Source organism: Malus domestica, chromosome 16 (assembly GCF_042453785.1).
Source record: "Malus domestica chromosome 16, GDT2T_hap1".
Lineage (NCBI taxonomy): Eukaryota > Viridiplantae > Streptophyta > Magnoliopsida > Rosales > Rosaceae > Malus > Malus domestica.
Genome location: NC_091676.1, coordinates 1,859,763 through 1,886,205, shown reverse-complemented (window position 1 = coordinate 1,886,205; position 26,443 = coordinate 1,859,763). Strand labels below are relative to the sequence as shown.

The following is a 26,443-nucleotide window of genomic DNA, read 5'->3' as shown; positions in this document are numbered from 1 at the left end:
GAGTTTTTATACAAATTAAGGTCCATTTACTATATATTCCGCACAAAGTCCCTAAAATCTCCAAGCCGGCCTTGCTTATATACATTAATGCTTCACAGGGTCATATCATGCTAATTAACTAAATAGTATATAGTGTGCTTTAATTTGGCAGCCATATAAGAATTTTTTTAGTTGCAAAAAGATAATAAATCTTCGTATAAGATCGTATTCCCTTTGAATATTCTCCATTTTTATGACATATTCCCTCAAACAGCTTCCTTAATTTGGTGACACTTTTAATTTTTTAAACACTACTAATCTTTCACTATCATATGGAGGAAAACTCAATTCAACAATTAAGATAATATGAGTATTGCCACTTAGTACTACGGTCTAGTGGTATTTTTTTCACTTGTAAGTGAGAGGTCTTAACTTAAGTTCGATTCTTGCCAAATGCGAGTTTGAACCACATTGTTGATAGCCCACTGTAAGGCTAAGTCCACCCCCTCTCCTTAGTGTGGATAAAATCGTTTGTTAAAAAAAAAAAAGATAATATGAGTATTTAATTAACAATAAAGTTATTTGCACACAAAACTAACAATTTCTAATATAGTTGAGTTATACCATTTTATGTGGGTCTCTCACTTTTATTTGAGAGCATTTTAATAAGTGTTTCAGTTTTGTGTTCAAATAGCATCACTTTTTAATTAAACAATAAAACTATTTTTGACACACTTGTTGTCACACTCTTTAATATAGGTGAGTGCTACCACTGTTATAGTATTAGAGAGTGTGTTAGTTTTAAGTATCCAAATAGCATCACGCTTTGATGAAACAATAAAATTATTTTGATACACATTATGTACATTTTTCTAATAGAAGTGAGGGCTACTATTATATTTTAGACTTACATATACTAATAAAAAGTGTCCTTAAATACGTTAATTTTGTGCGTCTGAATTAATAGCATCATTGGTAAGTAAATGAGGAATCAAAGATCAACATATATGAACTTTCCATAAAAGATGTAATGCAAAGTCGTAAAGCTATATATAATTATTAGGGTTAAAGAGGAGATGATTGAGATGTGAAGGGTGCCAAAGAGAAAGGCAATATCATCTTTTGCAGGGGTCTAAAAGCTGAATGGTTCGAAGTGGCTCTCTCCTTTTGTGCAGTTAGGAAAACGTGTGAATCGCCTGTCGGGCCATTGGACCTCCCCCATAACCCATGCTGCTGGAGGCTCAACCTCATCATCTTCCCTTTCCTGTTGCCAACATGCCAGCAAAATACAATATGCATGCTCTTCTATGCGAGAAGGACTTACCTACACAAATTACGTCGTTGTAATAGTATCATAAACTAATAACGTCATTTTATTTAAATTTTTTTTTTCATGACACTTCATTATTAGTTTAGATTGATGATACAGTTGTGTATACAATGGAGGTAAATCTCTTTTAAGAGTACATCTAAAAAGTTCATCATGATTATATATGTTCTCGAACTATCTTTAAGTTGTGGTCTTAAAAGTCATAATTTAGTATAAAGTTTGATCATATAGCCTGCATCATTTGACCCAAATGGATGATGTAATTACACTCCTTTTTCTAATACTTCTTCACTTTCTAACCCTGAAGGGTGCAGATTTTAAACCCCACTAGAGTGATCTCGTACTTAAAAAGAAGCTTGCATGCCACAACTTAGAGGGGTATATTCAATCGGAAATTTGAGAGATTTTAATGGATTTATAAATTCATAGATTTTTACGGAATTTAATTGATTTATAGACTCCATATAAAATTTGGATTCAATTCCCTCGAAATCTCATGAGGTGAGATGAGATTTGTGGATGTTTAGAATACACTATGAAATCTCTCTAATTCCCTCTAATTCTTCAACTTGTTCAAATTCTTTAAAATCAATTTATAATTGAATATGTTGATGCACAAAACCGAAGGTCTTGGAACAACGTAAATCCGACCGTGAATCTGCAGAAAATGTAAATAACACAAGATGTATCGTGGTTCACCCCAATGTTTGGGCTACGTCCACACTGATTGTATTTCTCTGACTGTATGTATGGATTACAAGGGTGAGGAGGAGTCCCCCAGAGAAAGAGAGTGTTGTTGAGTTTGTGAGGGTATTGCCCTATGTTGGGTTCACAAAGTCCCCTTTGTGAAGGGGGGAGGAGTCCCCTTTTATAGAATAAGGGGCTCCTCCTTTTACATAATTATGGGCTGGGTAATGAGGCTCAATGTGTCAATGTCGGAGGCCCAATATATGTGGTACCAACAGAATATACATGGTATGTTATAAACTTCTTTAAAATCATAATTGAATATACCCAAATTTATAAAGATTTTAATAAACTATCTCAAAATCCTGATTGAATAATCTTAAAAAATCACTTATAATTATGATTGAATACCCTTAGATTCATTAAAAAAATTAGAACCCTTCAAAATATCAATTGAATACATCCCCTTAATCATGAATCTAGGAACATGACTTGTCGAGGTCGTTGTTTAGGCTTTCCAAAACAATTAACTTATATGGTAGGGTTTGAGACAGCAGATTTGCAGTATCGAATTAAGATCTTGCTCAAAATTACCTTAACTACGAAAACCTGATTGAGGTTTTCTTAGCCTTAATAAAATAAAATAAAAATAAAAACTAAACTAAACCTAATGAATTATAGTCTCGTACATCAAGTGTCATAATATAATTAGTTCAATTTTTTTTTTTCAAATGTCCAACCAATTGTATTATATATGACATTTGGTGTACCACGCGTGTTCTCGGTGAAAAATTTCTCCTATTAATCTTCAGTGCATTTTCCTTCTCTAACTATGCTTGTGTTGTGTGGCAAGCAACCTACCCGTTAAGGAATTCTTCCGCTTTTTATTGGGCATTCATAATATACTTCTTCGTACCAAATTAGGTCAACATTGATTCGCCCAATTTTTTGGGTTTCCAAGCAATTGCTGCCACTATTAAGCTTATGCCACATTCCCAATCAGTAATGCACATACCAAAAAAGAACTAAAAAGCTCAACTTGCATTTTGTTTTTCACAATCCCACCCTTAATTGGATGATCATAAATTGATTGTAATCTTTATTTACATATAATAAAACTTCAAATTAGCTCCAAATCCAAATGTATCTAATTAGAATACTACATTACTGTATAATATTGTAACAACCCCTCCATGCATTTTAATTAATATGGATTGTTAAACCACAATTATCCGTTCCAACACGTGACTACAAGGTTGACTCAAATCTTGGGCTGTGATCAAGATAAAGATAAGGCTAATTAAGTTAGTTATAATAATTAAACATAGATGTTATGAAGAACAATTAAACTGTGAGCCAAACCAAGTAGATTTCGTGCTTGTGGGGTCGTTTTGTTAGGTTCTAGTCTATTGGATCCAAAGCCAACCATGTGAAAGCAACATTCTTTCTGATCAGTTGGTGTGACACACACTCACATTCCTCTCTGCCATTTCCTTCTGCAAATGCCCTTTCGCATATATATTATTATTATCCTCAATCCCTTCGAAAATAGAACGGCCGCAATTGAAAATAAGATGAAAGAAATTCGGTTAAGGTGATTTGGACATGTAAACAGAAGATCTATAAATGCTCCCATTAGAAGATGCAATTATAAGACAGAAGCTCAAAACAAAAGAGGTAGAGAAGAACAAAAAAAGACTGGGAAATAGACTGTAAGAAAAGACAATGAGTATATAGAGCTAACGAAAGACTTAGTATAAAACCGAGTGCAATGACATTTTATGATCATATAACTGACCCTATTTAATAGAATAAAGCAATTGTTGTTGTACCCTAAATCCTTCCCCAAGAAGCACAAATTTCCAAAATACAGCGATAAATAGACTCCTCTCTTCGGAATTTTCCTGGTTTTGTTAGGAAAAAGGTTTCAATACGGGGGAGCATATTAAATGGGAATTGGAGACATGTTGAGTGTGTGTTTTGACAGATCATGTATTGGAAATGAACTTGGTGATTAAACTTTTTTTGATAGCTTGTCATGGCAGATGAATCCACGACCGTCCATTTGGATTTTGGAATAAGGATTTACGTATCCATTGTGCGGCCCATGTGGTATTGCATGGTTTGGCAGCATAGGTGAACATATTCGAAATGTTGGGTTGGGAGGGGAGGGGAGGTTATATTACGTGCCCTAGCTATGAAGTGATCATCAATTCATGAATCATGATTTGAAACTTTAAAGTACTTATAAGACAATCAAATGCTTTGAGGATATTAAACTTTGCCCCACATAATCCCAATTTAAAGGACAGGATGGGACTCATCAACCCCCATATTGCCATGTTTCTCTTATATGCTTGGACTTATTAAGGTTTAAGTCTTATGTATAAACCTCTAAATCCTCCCCAAATTTATGTGTTCAGAGTCTACGGATTCAGATATTCTGACCACTCTCTTAGAAATGTATAGCCCCAGTTTGAACAACCTAGATTTTTGGGTCTGTGGGCTCCGAACATGGAGACTTGAAGAGGATCCCGATTCCTCTAAACATACCATAAACCAACTCCTTTTTTAAACACAACGAAATTATTTACACTACGAAGTGGGTAAATGAATTGGTTCAAACTCGCCATCAACGAGATTTGAACTTAAACTGACCCCTTATGTGTAGTCTGGTCAGCAAATCTTTCCTAGGTCATCGTTTGGTTCTATATTCTGTATTTTTTTTTTTTCTTTTGTGTTAGTACAATTCTGCTCCTACAGAAACAACATTAAACCAGTTGGAGCGTATGGTCCCTGTCTCAGACAGGATCAAACAGGACTGTTTCCCCAGATTTTCTCAAGGAGGAAACCGTTCCAGCATTTCCTAGCTTAGCTGTTTTTGCACCGACGTGGTCCAATTCCATCAGGGTTTGTCTGGCATTATAGGTTCGCCCATTGATCCCCCCAGCTGTTACAACTAAAGCCCAAAACTGTGGGCCTTGAAACCAAATGTTGGGCCTATTTCGTTGGCATATAAACTAACTTTGAACCCGTTGTTTTGGACGGAACCCATTTTATATATATATATATATATATATATATATATTAACAAACGATATTACACTAAAAAAGTAGAGAATTGGACAAGTCTCACAATGGGCTAACCATAGTAATGTGGTTCAAATTCGCCTTTAGCGAAAATCAAATTAAATACATTTTACTTACAAGTGAAGAGAACACTAAACCGTAGTACTAAGTTGCTGAACTCATATTACATTTTCGTTTCTTTTTCCTTCTTCCATAATAAATAAAACAATCACAAGAAAAAGCCACAACAACAATGATTTACATATAATTGATAATTCTGTCCTTTTTTAATCGATTCAATTCCTATAAGAAAATTATTATGAGGAGTTTAATATTTTAAGAATGATGTGAGTTTGTGTCATTTAGAACTATAATATAGCGATATTCTTTTTGGTAAATAAGAAGTTTTAATTTTAAATTCCAAAAAATAACGAGTTCAGAATAAATTATTTTCCCACCCTGTTGCATGAACAAACAAAATAATAAAAATGATTTTGTCGTCGTTAAATTTGACTTGTCTGCTTAAAGATTGTAACATTTTTGAAAATCGGGTTCCTTGTCCGTGGTTTCAAATCATTGCTCCGCAAAAGCGGCAAACAGAGCAAAACATCCGAAAAATTTATGCAGATTCCCAAACCAAGTCAGTGTTCTGTGTCCCAACCCAAACACGTCCCATATTTAAACAATTCGTTAATTAACATTAACATTCTTTAATCTTAATTTCTTTTCACTATTCATTCCTTTGATTTCGAATTATCGATGGCGATCCATGCATGATCAAGTAGGTCAAATTACAAACTAGTTAAGATTAAGTGCACGCAGCGGCATTTAGAGGGCGGGCGTCGCCACTTTAGAGGACAAGGTGGTGGCCGCGGCGGCCGAGATATTATTAGTTTTGGTGGGCCCGCTGACCGTGTCTCTGTCGAGAGTGGTGGTGGTGGTGACTCGCTCGCAACGAGGGCACATGGTGAGTGTGGATGCCGGAAGAGGGTCGCAACTGTGGGGGTAAAGCACGGTGGGCGGGCCGACTTTCATTGCCCTCAGCTCCTTCACCTCCCTTTGCAGCCGTCGGTTCTGTTCAGTCAGCGATCCGAACCATCTCTTCAGATACTCGCATTCCATCTCTGTTTGCTTCAGCTTGCTCCTACAAAAGCCACCATTCACGCGTAAGTAAAACACAGCATGCGAGAAATTAATACATTAAATGCACCGAGCATTATTCAAACATAACATATGTGCATTCGATGTGCTTACCAAAACACTCACACGATCACACCACACTAAAAAAAAAAAAAAAAAAAAAAAAAAAAAGCAGAAAAACACACGTGTTTATGTATGCATGTGTGTATATGTATAATCACAATGAACCTGACTTGAGCGATTCCTCAAATATCTTTATATATGTACATAAGCGCAGCTCTGAAGTGGTCCTAGGATGATCTCAGGCTCATCCTGACATTTTTTTTATTTTCAAGATTTTTCATAGGCTCAGAGCCCCAATATGACGTTTTTACTTTAATTTCTTTCATCGGTTTTGACTTGAGGTTGGTGACTTCTATGGAATTTAGGTAATCCATTGGTTATGAGCTTTGAGGAGGACTTTGACTCGGGGATCAGTGGAGGGAGAGAGGAAGAAAGTTAGAGAGTTTTGGGGTTTTGGGGCTTAGGTTTAAGCAATAGCGGAGCCACCCACAAGGCTAAGGTGCGTTGTAGCCCAAGGAGGTTTCCTATAAGGATAGTGTTATCCATGTACTCATTTTTACTTCTCACATATCTCTCTCAATTTTCTATTATCGGATCGAATAAATTGAAGATGATCAATCGCAAAAAAATAATAAGGGTATGTTGGAGGTAAAAACGGGTGTGTGGACAACACTATTCTTTTGTAAACTCATGCTTATAGCCCACTCAATTTCAATACAGGTTATTGTTTATTGTATATTTAGTAGATGATAGGTAGTAAATTATATGTTTTATGCTAAAAATTATAAATTAATTTGATCTCCCATCCCCCTTTTATCTTATTTGTTAAAGAAAAATATCATTTACCCTATGCAATTTAGCCTCTGTGCTTCTTACTCAAGAAAAGAAAAATAAATTTTTTAAATCAACAATTAAATCCCTATCTTCGCAATTCCTTACTTATGTTGCAATTTTCCAATGAATGTAACCTTTGAATGTACCTTTTATACTGGTTATTATATAATTTTATATAAGCAAAAAAAATATCATCTGATTTTATTGTACTAATTTCAGCTAGCCTACCCAAGTAAAGAATCTTGGCTCCGCCCTTGGGTTTAAGGAAGATGATGATGTGGAAGCCACCATACCAGACGCAAACAATGTTGGTTGGTTGCTCACCACATAGCGGATTCATTTTTGTAAGATCAAGAGAGCACTTCGGATTGAGACATTTGAGCCCTTTTTAGACTAATTAAAATTCTGACTCCACCACTATATATGTATATATACACACACGAACATAAGTGGGGAGGAGGAATCATCGCATAACTTTGGGAGGCCAGGGCAATTTTTGAGGATGAGGAATCGAACCCAACAGTGAAAGTGTAAGAATAAATACTCTTAACTAATAAGTTGAAAACCCCGTTCCAAATACTGAAGAATTAAATGTGCATGGTGGATGACATAGATGAAATCATAAATACATGTGGATGGCATGGCAACAAGTCCAAAGAGTAAAGACCACCAGCTAGATTGAGTGAGTGAGTGAGTGAGTCAAAAAAGCACTTATTAGAGTGATGAAACTGAAGAGCACACGAGGCTATAAAACACCAAAAACAAAAACATCCTCTTATTCATCAATGCTCTCACTCCTAGCTATTTTCTATATCATCATTATGTTTCATTCTTTTGGAGCACCACTATGATTATCTTCCTTCAAATTCTTCATAAATTTGACTGTCTACTTTACCCACCTAATCGTAACTGCCAACATTACTTACTATAATTATGTGTGTGTGTGTATATATATATGCATTATTCTATGATTAATCTTAACAAGTTTTTGCCTAAAAGGGAAAAAAATTCTATCATTTCTTGCAAGGAATAAAAGAAAAAGAATATTCTGACATTTTTAACTTTAAAAAGGAAAATTACACAAAGAAAAGGCACACTCTTTTGTATAAATGTTCTTCCGGGCAATAAGTAGAATTAAAAGTAGGCTAAGTTTAAAGTTCGAAAGATCTCTAATATAACAAAATAAAACCGTCGCAAAACCCTATAAATATAGAGGAGTTCGACAGGTGATTATGCCCACATACAAGCATAGATATATTATCTATACATAGAATTAGATTGAAATTATAAATGCATAAATATTTTGTGAAAAGGACATGACGACAGATAAAAATCCCAACGACCAACAAAATTATTAATGGAAAGGGCCAAACCCAAAGAAAAGAATTCAAAGTCCATGAGATCGATGAACCTAGATATGCTAGCTAAAGCCATCAGAGTACACACTTACCTGGCCCTACGATTTTGAAACCACACCTCAACCTGGCGTGGCCTCAGCTTCAACTGCATCGCCAACGTCTCTTTCTGCTTCTGCAAAACACTCCAAAACTGTATTTATTATTTTGAACAAGAACAACTTAACCTATTAATTAATATTTAATTAAGAACAGGCTAATAATTAATTATGATTAAGCTTACAGGGTTTAAGGTGTGGTGTTGTCTGAAGCTTTCTTCTAGAAGACGAGATTGTTCCTTCGTGAGACGAAGCTTCTTGCGGGGAGGGCCCAATCCGTTGCTGCTTTCTTCTTCGTCTTCCATGTCTGCTGTCATCCACTCTTCTTGATCTCCTTGTAGTGATGGTACTTGGTTTATGTCCAAGTCTCTCACTGCAAAACCCAATTCACCATATTTAAACATAGAATAAATATTCTTTACCGCTCGAGCTACAACCTTCTTGCAAACTTATTATTAATTTATATATGTACCAAAGAAAAAGTTTTAAAACAAATATTGGCCACCAAACTTGTCTTTGTGAGAAATGGCAAAGAGAGTTTATTAGGGTTTAGGGGATTGTCCATATAAAATACGAATGACTTCTCGGGGGAAAAGGGTAAAAAGAAAGACATGCATGATATCCGGGTAAAAGATCGTATCGTATATATGTTAAAAATCAACTAAAAACAAAACGATCATATGTTAATTAAGTTTTGATAAACAAAAAAACAAAAGAAAATACTGGGAATATCTGATATCTTAAAGCTAAAAATAGGTTTCCAAATAATACACAAACATCAATCGATTTAATATACTTTATGCATGAAAAATATGGTGTAGAAAAATGGAGGAGGAAAAGCTTGGTGGGTTCGTTTACCAGATGAATTAGGAAAAGACGGGTACGAAGAGAAGCCGGGTACGGATATCGTCAACTCCAAGCTCGAAGATCCCATCGCCATCGCCGTCGGTAAAACCGCCATAGAAACCCTAATTGCAGGTGTGGGATGAAGAATTAAGAAGAAGAAAGGAGGAGAGAGAGGGGGAAAGGGTAAAGTAAAAACAGGAGGAGACAGATTAAAACCACAAAACCAGATATGATGAAATAGAGAGAAAAAGTTAAAAGGTGTAAAGGTCACATAACTAGTGGGGAGAGAGGACAACATATAGAAATGGAGGAAGGGCAAAGGAGTAAAAAGAGCATAAAAGTATGAACGGGACGAGGATGTATGGAGTATTGGTTAGGGTTTTCTTGACTGTTGTCGTCAAGTCATAGGTTCTGACCGTTGGGATGGAAGACACGTGTAGGACTGAAGAGAAACCTGTGTGGTATAATAGCCGGCAAGTTTTCCTGTTAAAGGCGATTACAAAAGAAGGGGGTGGTTGTCGGTTGAAAGGTCAGCTGATGAAATGATTGGGAACCATGAGCTTGGGTATTGATAGGGCTGTAAAAAAATCCCAAAAATTCCAAACCGAACCAAAAAATTCTCGAAACCAAACTAAAAAAATTCCAAACCAAAATTCTCGAAAATTTCGGTACCCAATACCGAACCGATCCCAAAATTTAGGTACGGGAATCGGTCTCAAGTTTTTGGGATTTCAGTATTCCCAAACCGAACCAAAAAAGAATTATATATATATTGTTTAATTTTTAAATATATATTTAGAATTTTAATAGCCGTCGGATTCTGTTGAGATTTAATCTCAACCATTGAATATAAATTTGATTATTTGATACCTTGCCCCTCCTTAATAATTCTTCATCTGGATGGTTCACATATGCATTGAGATGAAAGATTCATGTGCTATATAGAAATTTAAGCTAGCGTATTATTTTTTATGCTACAATTGTACTTACTGGTGTACACGGACTCAAATTTGTGCACAAATTAGTACAAACATGCCTTGCCATTTGATTGGCAGATTAGTAGAAACAAATTGGCAAATTGAGCCCAAAAGCATAATATGTCAAATTTTAGTCCAAAACCCAAAAGCCCAAAACCATTTCGGGATTCCCGATTTGTCTCGAAATCCTGAAACTATTTCGAGATTCCCAAAAATTTGGTTTGGGATCGGTATTGAAATTGGGATTCCCAAAAATTTCAGTTTGGGAATCGGGACAAGGGTTTCGGTATGGGATCCCATACCGAACCACCCCTAGGTATTGAGCCTTATTTCTCCGCGCCCGAGAATGACTTGCATGAAACAGATAAATCAATTGTTTATTAAATTTATAATGTGATATCATGCTTGTAATAATTTTTTTATATAATAATCCGTATTGTGCTTAGAACCCTGTTATTATATAATTTTACAATATACTCGTTTTATGTAAATATACAACATTTTTGTTGTCCCCCCTCTACTCTTAAAGGGAAAATGAATAACCGATTTCATGGACCGACCGATAAGCATACATATAAGGGGAATTATTATTTACCAACTTTCATGATAATTGATTGAATCAGGGCCATTGAGAGATTGATCAGTGATGCAGAGGAAAAGGGATGGTATGGGGATGCGACACATTAGATAGAATGTTTTTTGTTTTAAATTTTAAATTTTTATTTAAAATATGTGGGTATATATATTAATGGCAATGTATTGTTACGTAGTGTTTGGGTCATGGGAAAATTGAATGCTGCATGAGTTATCTGGTTTGCGGGTACAAAAGGAGTCGTAACGTTTACTCAAAATATTAATGCTTAAGAAGAAAATGACATAATTCTGGGGGAGGTGTGGTGTTGTGGAGCAGAGCCATTTATGAAGCAAGAGCTTTGCTAATTTTCTGCAACCTTCTTCATTTTAAATGCCTCTGTAATTGCACCAATGACTTTGAATTAACTGTTCTAGGGTTTACTTCCCCTCTCTCTCACACTAAACATAAAATATAAGTCCAAAGGAACTTATATGAAAGGAGTTTATCGTTATAGCAACGTTTCGGTTCGATAATGCAATACCACGTCTAAAGAGATTTACATGATATGTTGTGTTATTGGATCGAAACACCACAGTAACGGCGAACATTATGTTTCGTTGTTCTTCTACTAATAAGATGTTATATGAAATCATGAGGTTCCTCTACTAATTATTCATGGTTGGAATTTGGAAACATGTTAATTTTTCCCAAATTCCACCAGAAGACTGGTCATCAAAATAAAAATCAGGAGCCTAATTATTGAGGAACAGTTAATGGAATATTTATTTAGGTAGAACAACTGAAATGTGTACTCAATAGATTTGACCAGGAAAATCAATATCCAATGTCCCAAATAATTTATCACCTCGATCCTTCCCTTTTTCACAGAATGTGAAGAATTACAACCGGCCATTTGTGTTTTTTTGTTTGTCAAATACCAAACCAATCAAACCCAACACCTTGTGAGACACACCGACATTTCTATAGATTAAAATCAAACAACTGGCGTAAAATTATCATGTTGTTTACATGAATGCTAAAGTGTGATGACTCTTGAACATTGGACTTCGACATCATATCTTGAGAGAAGTTGAGAACGCATGACAATTGGACTTCAAACGTGGTGCAAGCTTTAGTCTTAGCGTATGAAAGATTTCTTAACTTCTTTTATGAACCAACTCTCTACATCCTCATGAATATGATTCGATAAAAAGCCAATTGATTACTTTTGCATTGATTACTTTGGCATTAACTAGAGAGTGACTTTGGTGCAATGGAATGAAGTGTATGTATTTTTTGTTTTTTGTTTCTGTCACGCATTAAATGATGAGAAACATGGCACACAAAAAGTTTTAAGTTTTTCTCATTAGTAAAACTATTAGGAATCGTAACGTGACAAGGCTGTCAAATCATCATCAGCTGGTCTCAGTTTCGCTTCTCGTCGTATGCACTCATTCGTGCACACAAAACGGCCTTCCCATGCCCTCATCGCCCAGATTTTCAACTCCCAGCAAGAGCCATTGGGTCAAGTCCCAAATTCGATTATTTATTTTTCTTTCTTTTTATTTATTTGATTTTTCGGTCGTAAAGTCCCAACTTTTTAGGATAAATTATTATATTTCTGAAGAGAAAAGAGAATTATTATTGCATATTTGGCAAAGGCGTGGGGATGTGGGATCCACTTCGATCATAACATAGAAGACAAGTCATGGAACATGGTGGCTGTGAACCCCACTTTTGAATGATTGGTAGGGGACCGTACTGGACCCACTTGTCTGCTTGTCCCCGCTCGTGAGTTGCTGATTGGGCATTCCATCAAACATTTACCGTGCCCCCTAATCCCATTGGATAACAGGTGCCCGGACATGGATCTTCTCCGGATCCATGCATCATAATCTTAGGGATTCATCAATCCGAACCATTGAAATTTGATCCAACGGTTAAAATTATTATAACTTTAAAGTGGCCCATATTTGTAACCGTTTGATCAAATTTCAATGATCCGGATTGGTGAATCCCTAGGATTAGGATGCATGGAGCCGGAGAGGATCCATGTCCCAGGTGCCCACCACTGTCAACCTTGTGGTTTCACACTCACTCGTGAAGATTTACAAACCTTTACACCGTCAAGTGATCAATCCACTTGTAATTGGGTGCTGTATTTTGAAAATCTAAGATACATTTGAAAGCTATTTTCTAACTATTTGACGAATTGCCGTTAAGGGCACTGGACAAGGTAGCTGCTAACCTCATGCTTTAGTACGCATTTTTATGGGTATATGTTGATAGGCTTACTTGTCAATGTTGGCATATGTCGGCATGCTCACTCAAAAGTTGTTGACATAAATCAACATGTTCGCTCAAAAGTTGTTGATATATGTCGATGGACGTGGAAAATGACCTTGAACCTACCATGAAATGCTAATTTGCATGCTATTTTGTCAAAATAAATTCGCACGCTATTTTTACTGACCCTTCTCCCCACATAATATTTTTCAGATTCGCCACTGGTTAAAACATGAATCCATAATTTCACTTTTGATCCGTAACATATTATCAATATCGTTTATTCATATTATAATACGTAAATTAATAACGTGACGATATGATATTCGTCCCAAAAAGTTGTATTGTCAGTCGCATTGCTGATCTAGACTTTATTATAGCACATTCATTAGGTCAAAATCAATTGATGATGTTCTTGATAGAAACCATAGGAATTATATTGGTGACACTGAATCCGAATTGAGATTTAGCATATACAGTGATTAATGTGGAAATCAATCATATCTCCTTTGAATTATACATTTCCCTACTCAAAATTTTGATGACTTGATTCCGATGCATACTCCTTGACATTTTCGAGAAACTATTTTTCTTTGAAGTCCATCGTTAACATGTCATTAGCACTACGGTATAGTCATCTTTCTTTTTACTTGGGAGTCATTGGCCCAAAAAAATAAAGACCTTGAATATTCTACACAACATATATTTTCAACAGAACGACATAAAGATTTCCATGAAAGCATGTACCGACTTTCTTCAAAAGTTTGTGACAAAATATTCTCAAGTCCTTTCCTGAGCAGGATGTTCTGCAGATAAAGAGAGCTTCACAGGGAAGTACGTGAGCAGCAGTCTTTCCATGAAAATTACTGTAATTTGTCGAAAAACCTTTACGTTTCGAACAGCATATCTTAAAGAAGACGAGTCGATTTAGGAAACGAATGTCTGTGAAGGAATCAAAGGAGAGGGGGAGTGAGACACTGAGATCAGTAGAAGATGATATAAAACTTCCTGTTTACAACTACAGTAAAATCCTAGGTACAGATCAAAACGTTAACAGAAGCAAAACGATAAAAACTAAACAGCATATCAGCCACATTCTTTCCAAATGTTTGAGAATTCTTCGATGCAAGCAAGCAGATTGTTAGGATGCTGACATATCGAAATATGTAAAAATGACTACAAACTAGTCGATTAACAATCTACTTCAATGGCAAAAAGCATGTCTGGATACGCCGGTGTGCAAAAATGGACATGTCTGCATATTTAGTGCTTGCTCTCCAAACTCGATCTGGGCAACTTTCTTCATGACTAGTCGTTAAGAAAGGACTGTTCTAATATCAAACCAATTCATATCACAAGTACAATCATTAAGTTGTAAGGATTACCGCCAAGGAAATCAAGCAGAAGCATCAAGCTTGCGACATATATGGTATATATGGCATGATTCCTGAAAGCAGTTATACATTTACAAAAGGGGCACAAAATAAAAATGGACAAGAAGCCATCAATACAAGCAATTTCATCTTGTATAGATTTGCAAGGTTTCAGTTTTACCACGACTAGACTCAGTCACCCAGAATAGAGAGCGGCTCTCTCATGCTAAGCTCTGCCTTAAGGATCGGGAATTGCTCCAAATCATGGGAAGCGCCTAAAACTTTCTGCGAAAAAGGAACCATCGCATATGTTAAAGGAGGTATACTGCATGAACCCGAGCATCAACCAAACAGGCATTGCAGCAAAAAATTCTTGCATACGGATTAGTGTTTATGTACTAATAGTCTAGTCTCTCATAGGAAAACAGAAATGATGTAAGAGAATGGTAACCAAAATTATCACCAAATTACACGATAAAAGGACACAAAAGGAGTACTATTTACCAGACCAGCAAGATGTGCTTCCTGTAAGATATTGCCATCTACTTCCAATCTTGCAATAGGAAACTCTGGAAGATGTCCTGATTGTTTCTTGCCAAGCAAGTTACCAGGTCCACGTAGAAGAAGGTCCATGTTTGCCAAGTAAAAACCATCTGATGATTTCCCCAGGACCTTCAACCGAGTTAGACTACTGGAAGAAGATGCTAACAGTATACATTTAGACTTTCTCACTCCTCGTCCAACTCGTCCTCTAAGTTGGTGTAACTGAGCTATCCCAAATCTCTCAGCGTTCATAACAACCATCATAGATGCATCGGGAACATCAACACCAATCTCAATAACTTGTGTGGAAAGCAGTATATTTGTTTCCCCAGATCTGAACTTTCTCAATGCTTCATCTTTCTCATCACTCTTCATCCTTCCATGCAACAATCCACAAGTGTAGCCCTGAAACCTATCAGATATAGCTTCAAAATCTGCTGCAGCTGCACGAAGTTGTGGCAGCTGTTCAGATTGTTCAATAACTGGATACACAAGATAGACTCTCCCTCCTCCTTTTAACTCATCCAGCATCATCTGTTACATGCTAATATCATTTGAGTCAGAAAATAATAAAATCAAAAGCTAGAACCAGTGAAATCTTTCTATTCTAGTCTAGCAAGAAAATAATATATCCGTCTTGTGAAGAAGACCATGATCTCTTAACCGAATGATGAGTTTCAATTCAAACCTTTTATGCATCACTGGCTTTATCGAGTTTCAAATATCAAATATTTCATTGCAATCGGAAAAAATGAAATTATTTAAACCAGAACACCTTCGTTTCTAGGGGAAAATAAGAAAAGAAATATATTAGAGCGCTGTAACAAAGTTAAGCAAGGACAATCACCTCATAAACATCCTCAAATCCATTGTCATTTCCTTCAATGATGAACGTCTCAACTGGTATTCTTCCTGGAGGTAAGTCGGTTATCTGTTATTCAAAGGAAATGGAAACGAAAGAATTAACAAACACTCAATACAGGATATCAACTTATACAAATGTAGCGCCCGCTAAATTTTAAACTAAAAACATATCCCTATAACATTAATTTTTATTCTTGGACCTAATAATCTTTTAAAATGTGCCATGAACCTTTTTCATTGCAAACAAGCCTTTAGGATTAGGCGTCTCAGTGTAGTTTTTAAAATTTAAATCACTGTCTTAAAGCCTGATATCCAATTGAGAAAAGAAAGGGGGAGAACACCATCCCATCAAAAGCATCAAGGAGCAAGAAGAAAAACGCGTACCTGTGTCAATGACATATCACCATATAAAGCCAGAGCAAGTGTCCTCGGTATAGGAGTAGCTGACATGGCAAGAACATGAGGAGCCATATGGTTGTCGCCTTTGGAGGTCACATCTGAATTGGCAGCTACCATTCTAGAATTTACAGAGGTATAGTATAGCTGCAGAGATTTGTGCCTCAGTTAGCTCATCTTACAAAACGAATTACAGTAACAAAATCATTTCATATTTCAAGGACTGAATTATTCATGCCACAGTAATGATACCCTATAACGATACATAGTAACTCATGGAAACATTGAGAACTACGCAAGCAGCATGCAAGGGCACACTAAAAAGTTTAGACAAAATGAATTCCTGGAAAGATACCATCAAAATCTGATCTTCCATATTCCATAAGGTCTAAAGGAATCAGTGTGCACACAGGATAGAAACGGAGTACTACACCACCAGATGACATGACTAGAATACTTGGTTCAATTAGAAGCAAACAACCTTACTGTTAAGCCGTCCTCTCTGGATCACACCAAAACGATGTTGTTCATCCACCACTGCAATGCGTAATGCAGAGAACTCTATTTTGTCAGATATCAAACTGGTGGTTCCAATGACCATCGATATCTCTCCAGTCCTGAGACCCTGATACACGCAATATCAATGATAGTATCACTACCAATAACTAGGATGCCTGAAACATTATACTCAAGAAAACAAAAGAACTGGACATTAATCCATGCCTCAAGAATTATCCGTGATTGTTTTGATGGGGTTGAGCCGGTTAGTAAAGCAATTGAAGGTTTTTGTTCAACATCCTCCATATTTTCAAGCAGATTATTTAAGTGCTCATAATGCTGGACTGCAAGCAACTCAGTTGGAACCATGAAAGCTGCCTTTACAATTTACATGAAACAAATAAAAACAATCAGGAACAAAGATCATAACTATTATTACATTTATGAAAATACAAATGGTCAAAGGTCTGAAATGAATCAAGGAAACAAACAGAAACTCACACATTGTAGTCATATTTTAACTCTACAAAACAGGTGTTTCACAGACCTGATATCCAGAGCCAATAACCTCCATGCATGCTAGAAAAGCTACCACAGTTTTCCCACAACCAACATCACCCTGAAAATGTGTAACAACATATCATCAATCAAGAATCTTTTCTATTTTTCGAGTATACCTACTGCGCATGCTATGGTAATCAGGAGGAAGAACCCAGGCAGGCCGATTTGAAAAGAGAGTGAGGAAGAGAATTAGGGCAAAAGTCTAGACTTAAAATTGTATTCAACCAGAAGCCCGCCAAAAACCATCATGTTTTGTCCTTATTTTGTATATACTGCAGGTGCTCCAGTTACATTATATGCAGTTACATTGCTTCATACTGTAACAAATCTGAAAAATATTGGATACATCCTGTAAACAAGAGTATAACCTGCAAAAGCCGATTCATAGGAACTGGTTGCCTTAGATCCCAGATGATTTCTGAAATGGCAGTGAGTTGACTAGGAGTAAGGGTATATGGAAGAGCTTTTGAAAACTTTTTGGTAAGAATGGACCAATCCTTCATATAAGCAGCACTTGATACGGGTTTCCTGTACTTATCCAGCAATCCATCTTTCTCTATTTGTGTACCAAGACCTTCAAGCATTTGATATAAGCGTGCTAACTGACAGGCAATGACAACTAGGTCAGTTCAAATCTTAGAGAAAAACTTATTAAGAAATTTGGATCAAAATCACCTGCAGGTAAAAGAACTCATCAAATATTAGCCTTTTCCGAGCCAAATCAGCTTCGTCCATACTCTTTGGTTCGTGAATCCCCTTATACGCCTGTATTATTAGAGCAAAAACACAACAGCTCAAATTTTTCTAAATGCCAAAACAACTTATAAAAAGAACAGCAAGGGGCACATATAGCTAGCTCTTTAACATATACATGTACACAGGGGTATAAGTGACCATAGTCAAAAGTATGAATTGCATATATGCTGATACTAAGGATAAAAGTGAAGTTTCTTACATCATGAAGGCTTAACAGCCCAAAGTCCTGAGTGATATTTTTAGGTACAGGATCAACATCAACAGCCAAAACTTGTACAGCTCTGGAACGAGTAAAAATAGTAGACATTTAGTTTACACGTCTTGGAGCAAATTACAAAGAAATTACCCAATTAATACAATAGTTCAAACAATTCCAAACAGCTGCAAAGAACTAAGAAGTAACTCCGATAGGATGAACGGAGGAATGTTATTGCATAAATGATAAAAACACAATTAGATTTCTAATATTGAGAAACCAGCCACTCACCCAAAAAACTAATGTATGTTTGTATAAAGAACTTAGAGTAAGGGGATACTAAATTAGAATTGGAAAATGTAACCCCGCTGAAGAAACTTAGAGCGGTTATGTTATGATGTTAGAAATGAAGTTATGCAAAAGGTCAGAGGTACAAACCTTGCAATGATGTCTCTCAAAATATTTGGATCTAACCCTCCTTTTGAAGGGTATATAGGATAAGGCCTCCCTTTTGCATGAAAACACACTTCATTTTCATCTTTAAGCACATCAATATTATATTCTCTCATTTCATAGTGATCTTTGGCGGGCATTGTCCTTACCTGTGTTAAAAGGCAGCACGAAAGGACAAGGCAATTAAGGGAAAGACTAGAAAATGAAATGATAAATCTTTAGATAGCACTGGTACAAAATTTCATAAAAAAGTCTCATTCTGTTACTCCCTAATGGTTTCAGCACATGGAAGGGTGAGCCAATTGAAGCAACTGCACATCCATTGTATCTAAAAGCTTACCTTACCACTAACGCATACAAAGTCCCCCTCTTTATGCTTTCCCTCAACAAGTCTAAGAAATGGTAGAGAAGTAAAACGAGCACCCCGAAAAAATTTCTTCAGATGCAAAGAAATCGTCTTCTTTCTTCTACTATCAGCAGAATCATTCATATGTTCAGTTGATTCATCGTCCATAATTTCGCAACCAACAACTACCTCAATAAATGAGAAAGAACTACTAGCTTTGATTCCCCTGTAAAAGAAGAGGTAAGATATAGATATTAAAAACAAAAACTTTATTGCAGATTGGATGAAAAAGAAGTAAATCTATAAGTGAATACATACACAAATAAATATAAATACATTTAGCATCTCTGGAGATGCCTTACCAGATATGAGAAACAAACGCACAATCCTAGCAAACAATGTGCCATTAAATGTTCTTTATTATGTCATTGAACTAGATATCCATTAATCTCAAAAAGAAACAGATTAACATCATTTCATATGTCAGAACATCAAGGTGTCTGTCACCAAGTTACATTGTGCCTCATTGTTTTTTGAAACATATTTGTTTCTCATTGTTTCATGAGTCATAACTATAGGTCGTACCCAGTGCACAAGGCTCCCGCTTTACGCAGGGTCTGGGAGAGGTGAATGTCGGCTAGCCTTACCCCCATTTATGGAGAGGCTGCTCCCAAGTCTCGAACCCGAGACCTACCGCTCATGGGCGAAGGCACTTACCATCGCACCAAGTGCGACCTCTTCATGAGTCATAACTATGAAACAAACTAAAAATCTTAACAAGTCAGCTAACTTGGAATTTATCAGATTATAATTTTAGTGCCTAACCTCATCCAATTGCTAAGGTTAGCACCAAAAACTCACTAGATATTTTGGAAACAATTTAATACCTCGAACTTAATACCTTCCCAATGAAAATCAAATATTGTCCATCATCAATTTTCATCTGAGCATTCTGTAAATCCGCATAGGTCCGAGGAAAGTGGTGAAGCAATTGCCGCAACTGTATGGAAACAAAAGCAAAGCAATATGAACCCAAGGCTTCTTTCAAATTCTCGATTAGAAGAGTGATGTTTCCTTTAACATGATTTCCTAAAACTCACTGTATGAAAGCCAGAGTCTTCTAGCTGCTGACAGCGCTTCTTACTTATTCCAGGTATGAAACTGATAGAACTGTCCAAGGAAAACTGAACAGACCCAGTATCATTTTGTGATTTAAGCAAAACCTTGTTAGAAGATTCCTCCACAGGAACTGTTTGATGTGAGTTTTCCTCGGTAACCACAGTTGCGGACTGGAGAGATAAGGGCAACGTTTAAAAATCTTCTCTTAATAAGAAATGTTTTACACTTGTACAAGCAGGATACAAAAAATCCCATATTTCAAAAAGATAATCTTCATACCTGCTCTTCACACATAGCATCAGACGGAAATTCTTCACAACTTTGAGTTGGAAAAATCATCCTTTCACTGAAACTGGTGGTTCCATCATACAATTCCACCCGAGGGGAACTACCTAACATGATTGATGGAAATCGTGCACACACCAAGGAGACATCAAATTCATCTGTCACGTCTCTAACATGCATACCGGACTGCCTTTCAGCTCTTTCATTCTCAACCAAATCATCAAGACTATCATAACCCACCAAAACAGATACCTACATGAAACAGAAACAGAAGAAAATGAAGAGCAAACTTACACATTCCCGTAGTCTGTACATGCATATCAGATAAAGTTACAGCAATCAAACAAAAACAGTACAACTTTTCATGAATCAACCTACCTTATTGAGCAACTTTGACCGATCTGAGATGCTAGCTATGCCATAACTACCTACTTCTTCCAAAATATTTTTGGCAAGACTATGCTTCGAACGAGAACATAATCTCGATACTGTTGAAAAGAGAAAATTACTGAACCTGCAAATGGCAATAGGCATGTCCACGTTATTACTTTCATACTGTCATAAGCAAAATCGAAATTGGATATAACTTACAGACCTCATTTTTCTACCCAAAGCATTCCGATATCCCTTCTCAGCTTCAAAAGCTATTGCACTTATCAATCCATTCCCGCTGAAGCGCTGAAATGGAAGCTTTATGTAAGGGTTACAATATAACACCATGCCTGTCTATAATCTAGATTATAAAGATTTGTCAATCATCACATAAAAGACGTCGACTTTATCCCTATGTTTTCAAACAGTTTTAACAAAATACCAAAGGATTAACGACAACATGGCAACTAGATATTAGCCACTCCCAATCACTCTAATCCCGCACATGGTTGCGCTCTATTTTCCTCCTAAACTCCATAACACCGCACATGGACACTAACATATTATCACATTCTACACGCTCAAAACTGCAGCCATTTTGTTTGACTCGGGCCATTTTCCCGACTGTATGCACTGTTATTCTGCAACTCTCTGAAAACTCTCGTACTACCGAAAATTGTAAGTACATTGTAGCTATTCCCTTCCGCTAATATTGAAGTTTGATGTGAATTCTCAACTCTCACACGGCACGATACAGATTCATGATTCGGGGAAGTTCACAACTTCATAGCATCTTAGCGAGTAACTCTATCATATCTTACTTCCAAATCGAAAATTCTGCATAAAATTTAAGGCTGTTGATGGGAGGAAGCAAAAAAGTTAGAAACTTACAGACTGCAAAGATGAGACTGTCAATACCATGTGCAAAGAGGAAGCTTACTCCAAGAGCTGGACATGCCTAAACAGGAAAAACATCAAAACCTGCACAGGATTGAGAAAACAGGCACACCAGAAGATTGCAAAGTGTCAAAGCTTCGAAAGTTTAATCCTAGGAAGTAGGAAACAACATTCTTAACATTATCAAGCAGCAGGACAACGTCAAATGAAGAAATTAACATTAAAAGATCAGAATATACAAGAGAAATCAGCGTACCCGTTGCGAATTGCTTAGAGCACAGAACATCAAACGATCCAGAAACGTTTGGTTCTCCAGAGAAGCTACAGTGACAAGAAGTGTGTCGTCTACATATCTCTCACTCCATGTCTGAGGATTTTGTTTTTTTTTTTTTTTCGTTTGGCTCTTTAGGAAAGGCCGGGCCTTTATCGGCTGAGATCCTCACGAGCCATGCTGGGCCGTGCACCTTAGTGTTCGTATATCCCGATCCTGCTAATATTTTATTGCACTATAATCCTTGTATCATTTTTTCATTTTCATTTTCGTTCTTCTGATTTTTTTTTGTTTACATTTTCATCCATGCCTTTGATTTGTTTTGTCAGTTTAGTCTAATTAGTCACTATCCGTTGGTTTGGGCATATATCTCGAGCTTCCACTTGCACGACAACGGCTATAAGTCTCTCAGCTAACTGCGGGAACTATGTAATATTTTTCGATAAGGGCTTCAAGTTTTCTGAACCTTAAAAACTAAAATTCATTTAAAAGCTTTAAATTATGTTGTTCTGATCTCTTTACCTCTCCCTCCTCTAATATGTTAAGCATATAGCCAACGTTCTACGCAGAGGCAGCGGCTATGAAAGATGGTGTATGTTAACCTACCACCCCTTAACTTTAGCCTTTTGCATTGATTGCTTTCTTTCGCTTACTTCTAAGTAGGCCGACGCCACAAATACAAATGATTGATACTGCTTTGTAGTGTTTCTTTTCTGCCACCTCTTTGATTTTTTTCTCGCGGTAGTATCGTTATACTATTCATTACTTATGCATACGAGCGAAACCAAAAAAGATAATTGATAACTCTAATTTTCCGTATAAGTATAACGATCCCTTTTTTTCTATGAACATATCTTATCATTCGAAAACACCAAGCTTGAAATAAATTTTGCCCCATTCGACGAGAGAAAAATGCAACAAAAAACAAATTACAAGGACGGAAAAGAAAATCGTAAAATACAACGGCTATTAGTGCAATTTAGCCATATTACAATCAATGGCCCTCTAGAGCGACTATAAATATATTTCTGAGCTAGGGTTTCAACAGGGAGGGCGCAGCTTATTAGTTCATATCTTCCTTCTGCCATTTTTTTTCTCCCAGCTTTCTCTCCTACCCAGCTGCTAAGTTTGAAGTTTCAGTAAATCAAAGGGCTGAGGCAAAAGGGCAGAGCAATGAATCAATGGCTCTGATTTACCTGTAGGTTTTCTACAGGACCCCCTGCCATGGAAGCCCTACAGATCAAGTCCTTCCACAGATTTCACTGTTCCGTGGGAGACGATGGCATCATAGTACGGGTTTTGTGCTTGAATCATTGGTCAGTTTGTGGGTTTGGAAATTTGGGAAACTCCCAAACCTTCCCTTCCCACCTCCTTCCCTTTTTTCTCCTCTCACAAATCCGCCTCCAATCGCCATTACATTTCATGTTTTTATATAACAAACCTTACTATATTATTCAAATTATTATTTCTCAATGTTTTCTTAACCATCGTGAATTCTTGGCATGTTTACTTATTTGGAAAGAAAACGTCATGGATTACGTCTAGAAGACTTGAAAAAAGAAAGAAATTAACTAAAAAAGTGTACTCTACTCAATTTTAATTTATTCAACCTCCGACCTCGTATCTTAAATATTTGAGGATTAATTCAAGTACATATATGAATAGTTGAGGATTTATTCAAAGAACTTTAACAAAAACTTACTATTTATTTCAACGAAAAATCATATTTTTACATATTTTTATATTAAAAAGTACTATTTATTTTACTTTTTATTTTATGCTTTCTTTTTATTGAAGTACATATATGAAGTGTTGAGGATTTTAGTCACTCAATTTTGATACAAATATTAAACAACAAACAATACAAGGAACAAGTTCGTATTTTCTTATTCCTTAACATTTGCGAACAACCCTTTGTCCAAAACCCAATCTTCTATCATCGCCTGCGCCCTCACCGGCTGGTCCGCCGGGAGAAGATGACCTGCTCCTGAAACCATAACATGGCTCAAGCTCCCCCACTTCTGCACATACCCACCAACCTCTCCCTCCACCTTCCAAACTTTCCGGTCAGCCGCCATAAATTTCCCAATCCCCTCCCACCTCATCGTCTTCATCCACGCCTCCGACGAGACGACGCCGTCTCTCAAATCATACTGCCCCTGGTACAATAACACCTTGGTCTTCTTCAGCAGATACTCCACCATGTACTTCACGCTCTTCATCACGTCCTCGTGCAATATATCCCCCACCAGATTGCTGCACCGCTCGAAAGGCGCCACCCCTTTCGCCCCCAACGCCGCCTTCACCGCCTCGTTCCTCAGCAGTTCATCCACTAAACTCGTCTTGTATCCCGCATTCTTCGTGTAGTCGTACAATGTGGCTAGCCCCGTCATCTGCTGCAGCGTATTCAACACTTTGTTTCTCGCATCCGTCGCCGCGCTCCATTTCCTCGCCGCCGTCAACCCGACCGCCACCATTTGCAGCTTCTCCAGCTCCCTCCTCTGTTTCTCATTGATCAAACCAGAGTGGAAAGCGTTGACGGCGTGAGTGTTCACCTGAATTATGGGGTCTGTGAGACCGTCTCCGATCGCAACGCCCTGCAAGTTCACAGCTTTAGACCCAGCAGGCAACCCAGCATTTTTTTGCAAAATGTAGTACCCGATCGCTGGAATATACTTTCCGGCGTAGCTCTCGCCGGTTATGTAAATGGGTCGGGTTTTGAACGACGGGTCAAGCTCAATGAACTTCGTGATCGCGGCAAAGAGGTGTTTCGCGACGGCGCCCTGGTCTCTCGGGATCTCCGCTGAGTTAGCGGCGATGCTAAATCCGGAACCGATCGGGTTGTCGAGGAAGGTCACGCCGAAGATTCTGTTCCAGGAGGCGGAATTGGGTTCCAAGGCCAGGGGATCAGAAGGGTGTTTGTGGAAATTCACGAGCCAGGGGCCGAGCTCGTAGAAGTTGCCGAGCATGGAGGAGCAGCCGGGGCCACCCTGGAGCCAGAAAAGGAGGGGGACTTTGGAAATGTCCGTTGTGAGGTTCTGAGCTTCGTAGAAAGCGTAGAAAATGGCAGAGCCGCTGGTGGAGTTGACCGGGAGGTAGCCTGATTTGGTGGGGTGGGCTTCTTTAGGGAAGAGAGGGGGGGACGATGCGGTGGCGACGCGTCGTTGAAAGAAGGAGAGGAGGAGGAGGAGGAGGAAGAGGAGGTTGAGATGGTTTCGGGCGGTTGACTCCATTGATGATAAAAGTGGAGTGCAAGGGAGTGCAGACACCTTCCTTGACGATAAGGCTTTATAGAAATAAGGAAAGCTTGAAAGAGGCGGCATGTACGACTTTGGACGATACATACGACTTTGAATGATACATGTGCCAGCAGCAGTATTTCAAACTAATTATAAAGTTGAATTTTGTGACGAAGCAGATAAATTTTAGGTACTAATAGTAATAACTAAAAGAGTTGTCGCTTTACATAGGTCAACTCTCGGCCAAGCAAGCTGCTTACATACATTGCAACCTTACAAAGTCGGAAGAGTCGTAAAGCGAATCTTTGGGGCTGATGTAATGATAAGAATCTTCGGAAATGTTTATTTTAGTATGTCAGGACATAGTTCGGTATTTTTAAGCGGTACAAATTTTTGGGATTGCTATAATGACAAGAAGCTTTGGAGAAAATTTTTAGTATACTAGTAAAATAACTCGATATATTAAGTGTCATAATACAATTGGTTAAAATTTTTCGTGTTTGCAACACATCAAAAAATTTCTCGAATCTTTGAAATACAAGATGCCAAGTAAATTGCATGTTTTCTTGTGACATTCATTTGATTTGGCTTCTCAATCTCATTCCTCACCTCCAAGCATTGTTGATTTTGACTCTTGTTGCCTACGCGATTTTTTTCTTTCTTGTCTTTCTCTGGGTACAACCGTACAATACAAATGTATAAAGACACAGTTCATGCAAGGAAATCATCATGCTCACGTAATATTACATTCTTTGTGGATAAATATTTACGCTGTACGAGTACACTACCTATGTAGGACGATTACATCATCAAAGTGACGTTCCATGTCAATAAAATAAATACATGTGTAATTTTTTATTTAGATACCTCTTATTTCATCGACACGGATGTCATATGTGATGATATACTCGTGTCATGAAAAATGAATTAGTTATCTAGAAGCGATGTGAATTCTAAACCTAACGTAACGGGACCCATCATCTCAGCCTCCGTAGCTTAATGAAACCGTGTCACATTGCAATTCACTTATGATGAT

At 37.2% G+C, this 26,443-nt stretch overlaps 3 protein-coding genes across 6 annotated transcripts; all 3 read right to left on the bottom strand.

Annotated features, from left to right (window-relative positions):
- Positions 1–5,742: 5,742 nt before the first annotated feature.
- LOC103402597 (homeobox-leucine zipper protein HOX3) lies at positions 5,743–9,732 on the bottom strand. The gene is made up of 4 exons (XM_008341337.4): positions 9,414–9,732; positions 8,741–8,928; positions 8,553–8,632; positions 5,743–6,209 (listed from the first exon to the last, which is right to left on the bottom strand). The coding sequence occupies exons 1-4, from the start codon at positions 9,697–9,699 to the stop codon at positions 5,894–5,896; spliced, it is 870 nt and encodes a 289-aa protein (XP_008339559.4). The 5' UTR covers positions 9,700–9,732; the 3' UTR covers positions 5,743–5,893.
- Positions 9,733–13,862: 4,130 nt separating this feature from the next.
- On the bottom strand, positions 13,863–22,304 carry LOC103402596 (ATP-dependent DNA helicase homolog RECG1, chloroplastic/mitochondrial). 4 transcript variants are annotated; one of them, XM_070816184.1, is made up of 20 exons: positions 22,154–22,304; positions 21,892–21,981; positions 21,224–21,306; positions 21,007–21,142; positions 20,623–20,880; positions 20,325–20,513; positions 20,112–20,224; positions 19,219–19,450; positions 18,864–19,027; positions 18,429–18,510; positions 18,149–18,238; positions 17,842–18,075; positions 17,460–17,531; positions 17,138–17,290; positions 16,896–17,039; positions 16,403–16,561; positions 16,002–16,085; positions 15,116–15,688; positions 14,793–14,896; positions 13,863–14,180 (listed from the first exon to the last, which is right to left on the bottom strand). In XM_070816184.1, exons 2-19 carry the CDS (start codon positions 21,919–21,921, stop codon positions 14,804–14,806), a joined length of 2,889 nt encoding a protein of 962 aa, XP_070672285.1. In that variant the 5' UTR covers positions 21,922–21,981; positions 22,154–22,304; the 3' UTR covers positions 13,863–14,180; positions 14,793–14,803. The 4 variants fall into 4 exon arrangements, 3 of the variants coding, with proteins under 3 accessions (XP_070672285.1, XP_017179275.1, XP_017179274.1); XM_017323786.3 differs by lacking the exon at positions 13,863–14,180 and adding an exon at positions 14,222–14,685; XR_011577594.1 differs by lacking the exon at positions 13,863–14,180 and having other exon boundaries at positions 14,222–14,896; positions 15,116–15,698.
- Positions 22,305–23,854: 1,550 nt separating this feature from the next.
- LOC103402595 (serine carboxypeptidase-like 50) lies at positions 23,855–25,477 on the bottom strand. The gene has a single exon (XM_029095847.2). It carries the CDS (start codon positions 25,399–25,401, stop codon positions 24,055–24,057), a length of 1,347 nt encoding a protein of 448 aa, XP_028951680.1. The 5' UTR covers positions 25,402–25,477; the 3' UTR covers positions 23,855–24,054.
- Between the last annotated feature and the right edge of the window lie 966 nt (positions 25,478–26,443).

Coding starts and splice junctions, on each gene's coding strand:
- LOC103402597 (XM_008341337.4), bottom strand. CDS start 9,699: ATGTTGTCCTCTCTCCCCACTAGTTATGTGACCTTTACACCTTTTAAC. Junction 8,929..9,413: donor GTCTTTTCCTAATTCATCTG/GTAAACGAACCC, acceptor TGGGTTTTGCAG/TGAGAGACTTGGACATAAAC. Junction 8,633..8,740: donor AACACCACACCTTAAACCCT/GTAAGCTTAATC, acceptor AGTGTTTTGCAG/AAGCAGAAAGAGACGTTGGC.
- LOC103402596 (XM_070816184.1), bottom strand. CDS start 21,921: ATGGTATTGACAGTCTCATCTTTGCAGTCT. Junction 20,881..21,006: donor GGTCAAAGTTGCTCAATAAG/GTAGGTTGATTC, acceptor TGTTTCATGTAG/GTATCTGTTTTGGTGGGTTA. Junction 14,897..15,115: donor AAGCACATCTTGCTGGTCTG/GTAAATAGTACT, acceptor CCTTTTTCGCAG/AAAGTTTTAGGCGCTTCCCA.
- LOC103402595 (XM_029095847.2), bottom strand. CDS start 25,401: ATGGAGTCAACCGCCCGAAACCATCTCAACCTCCTCTTCCTCCTCCTC.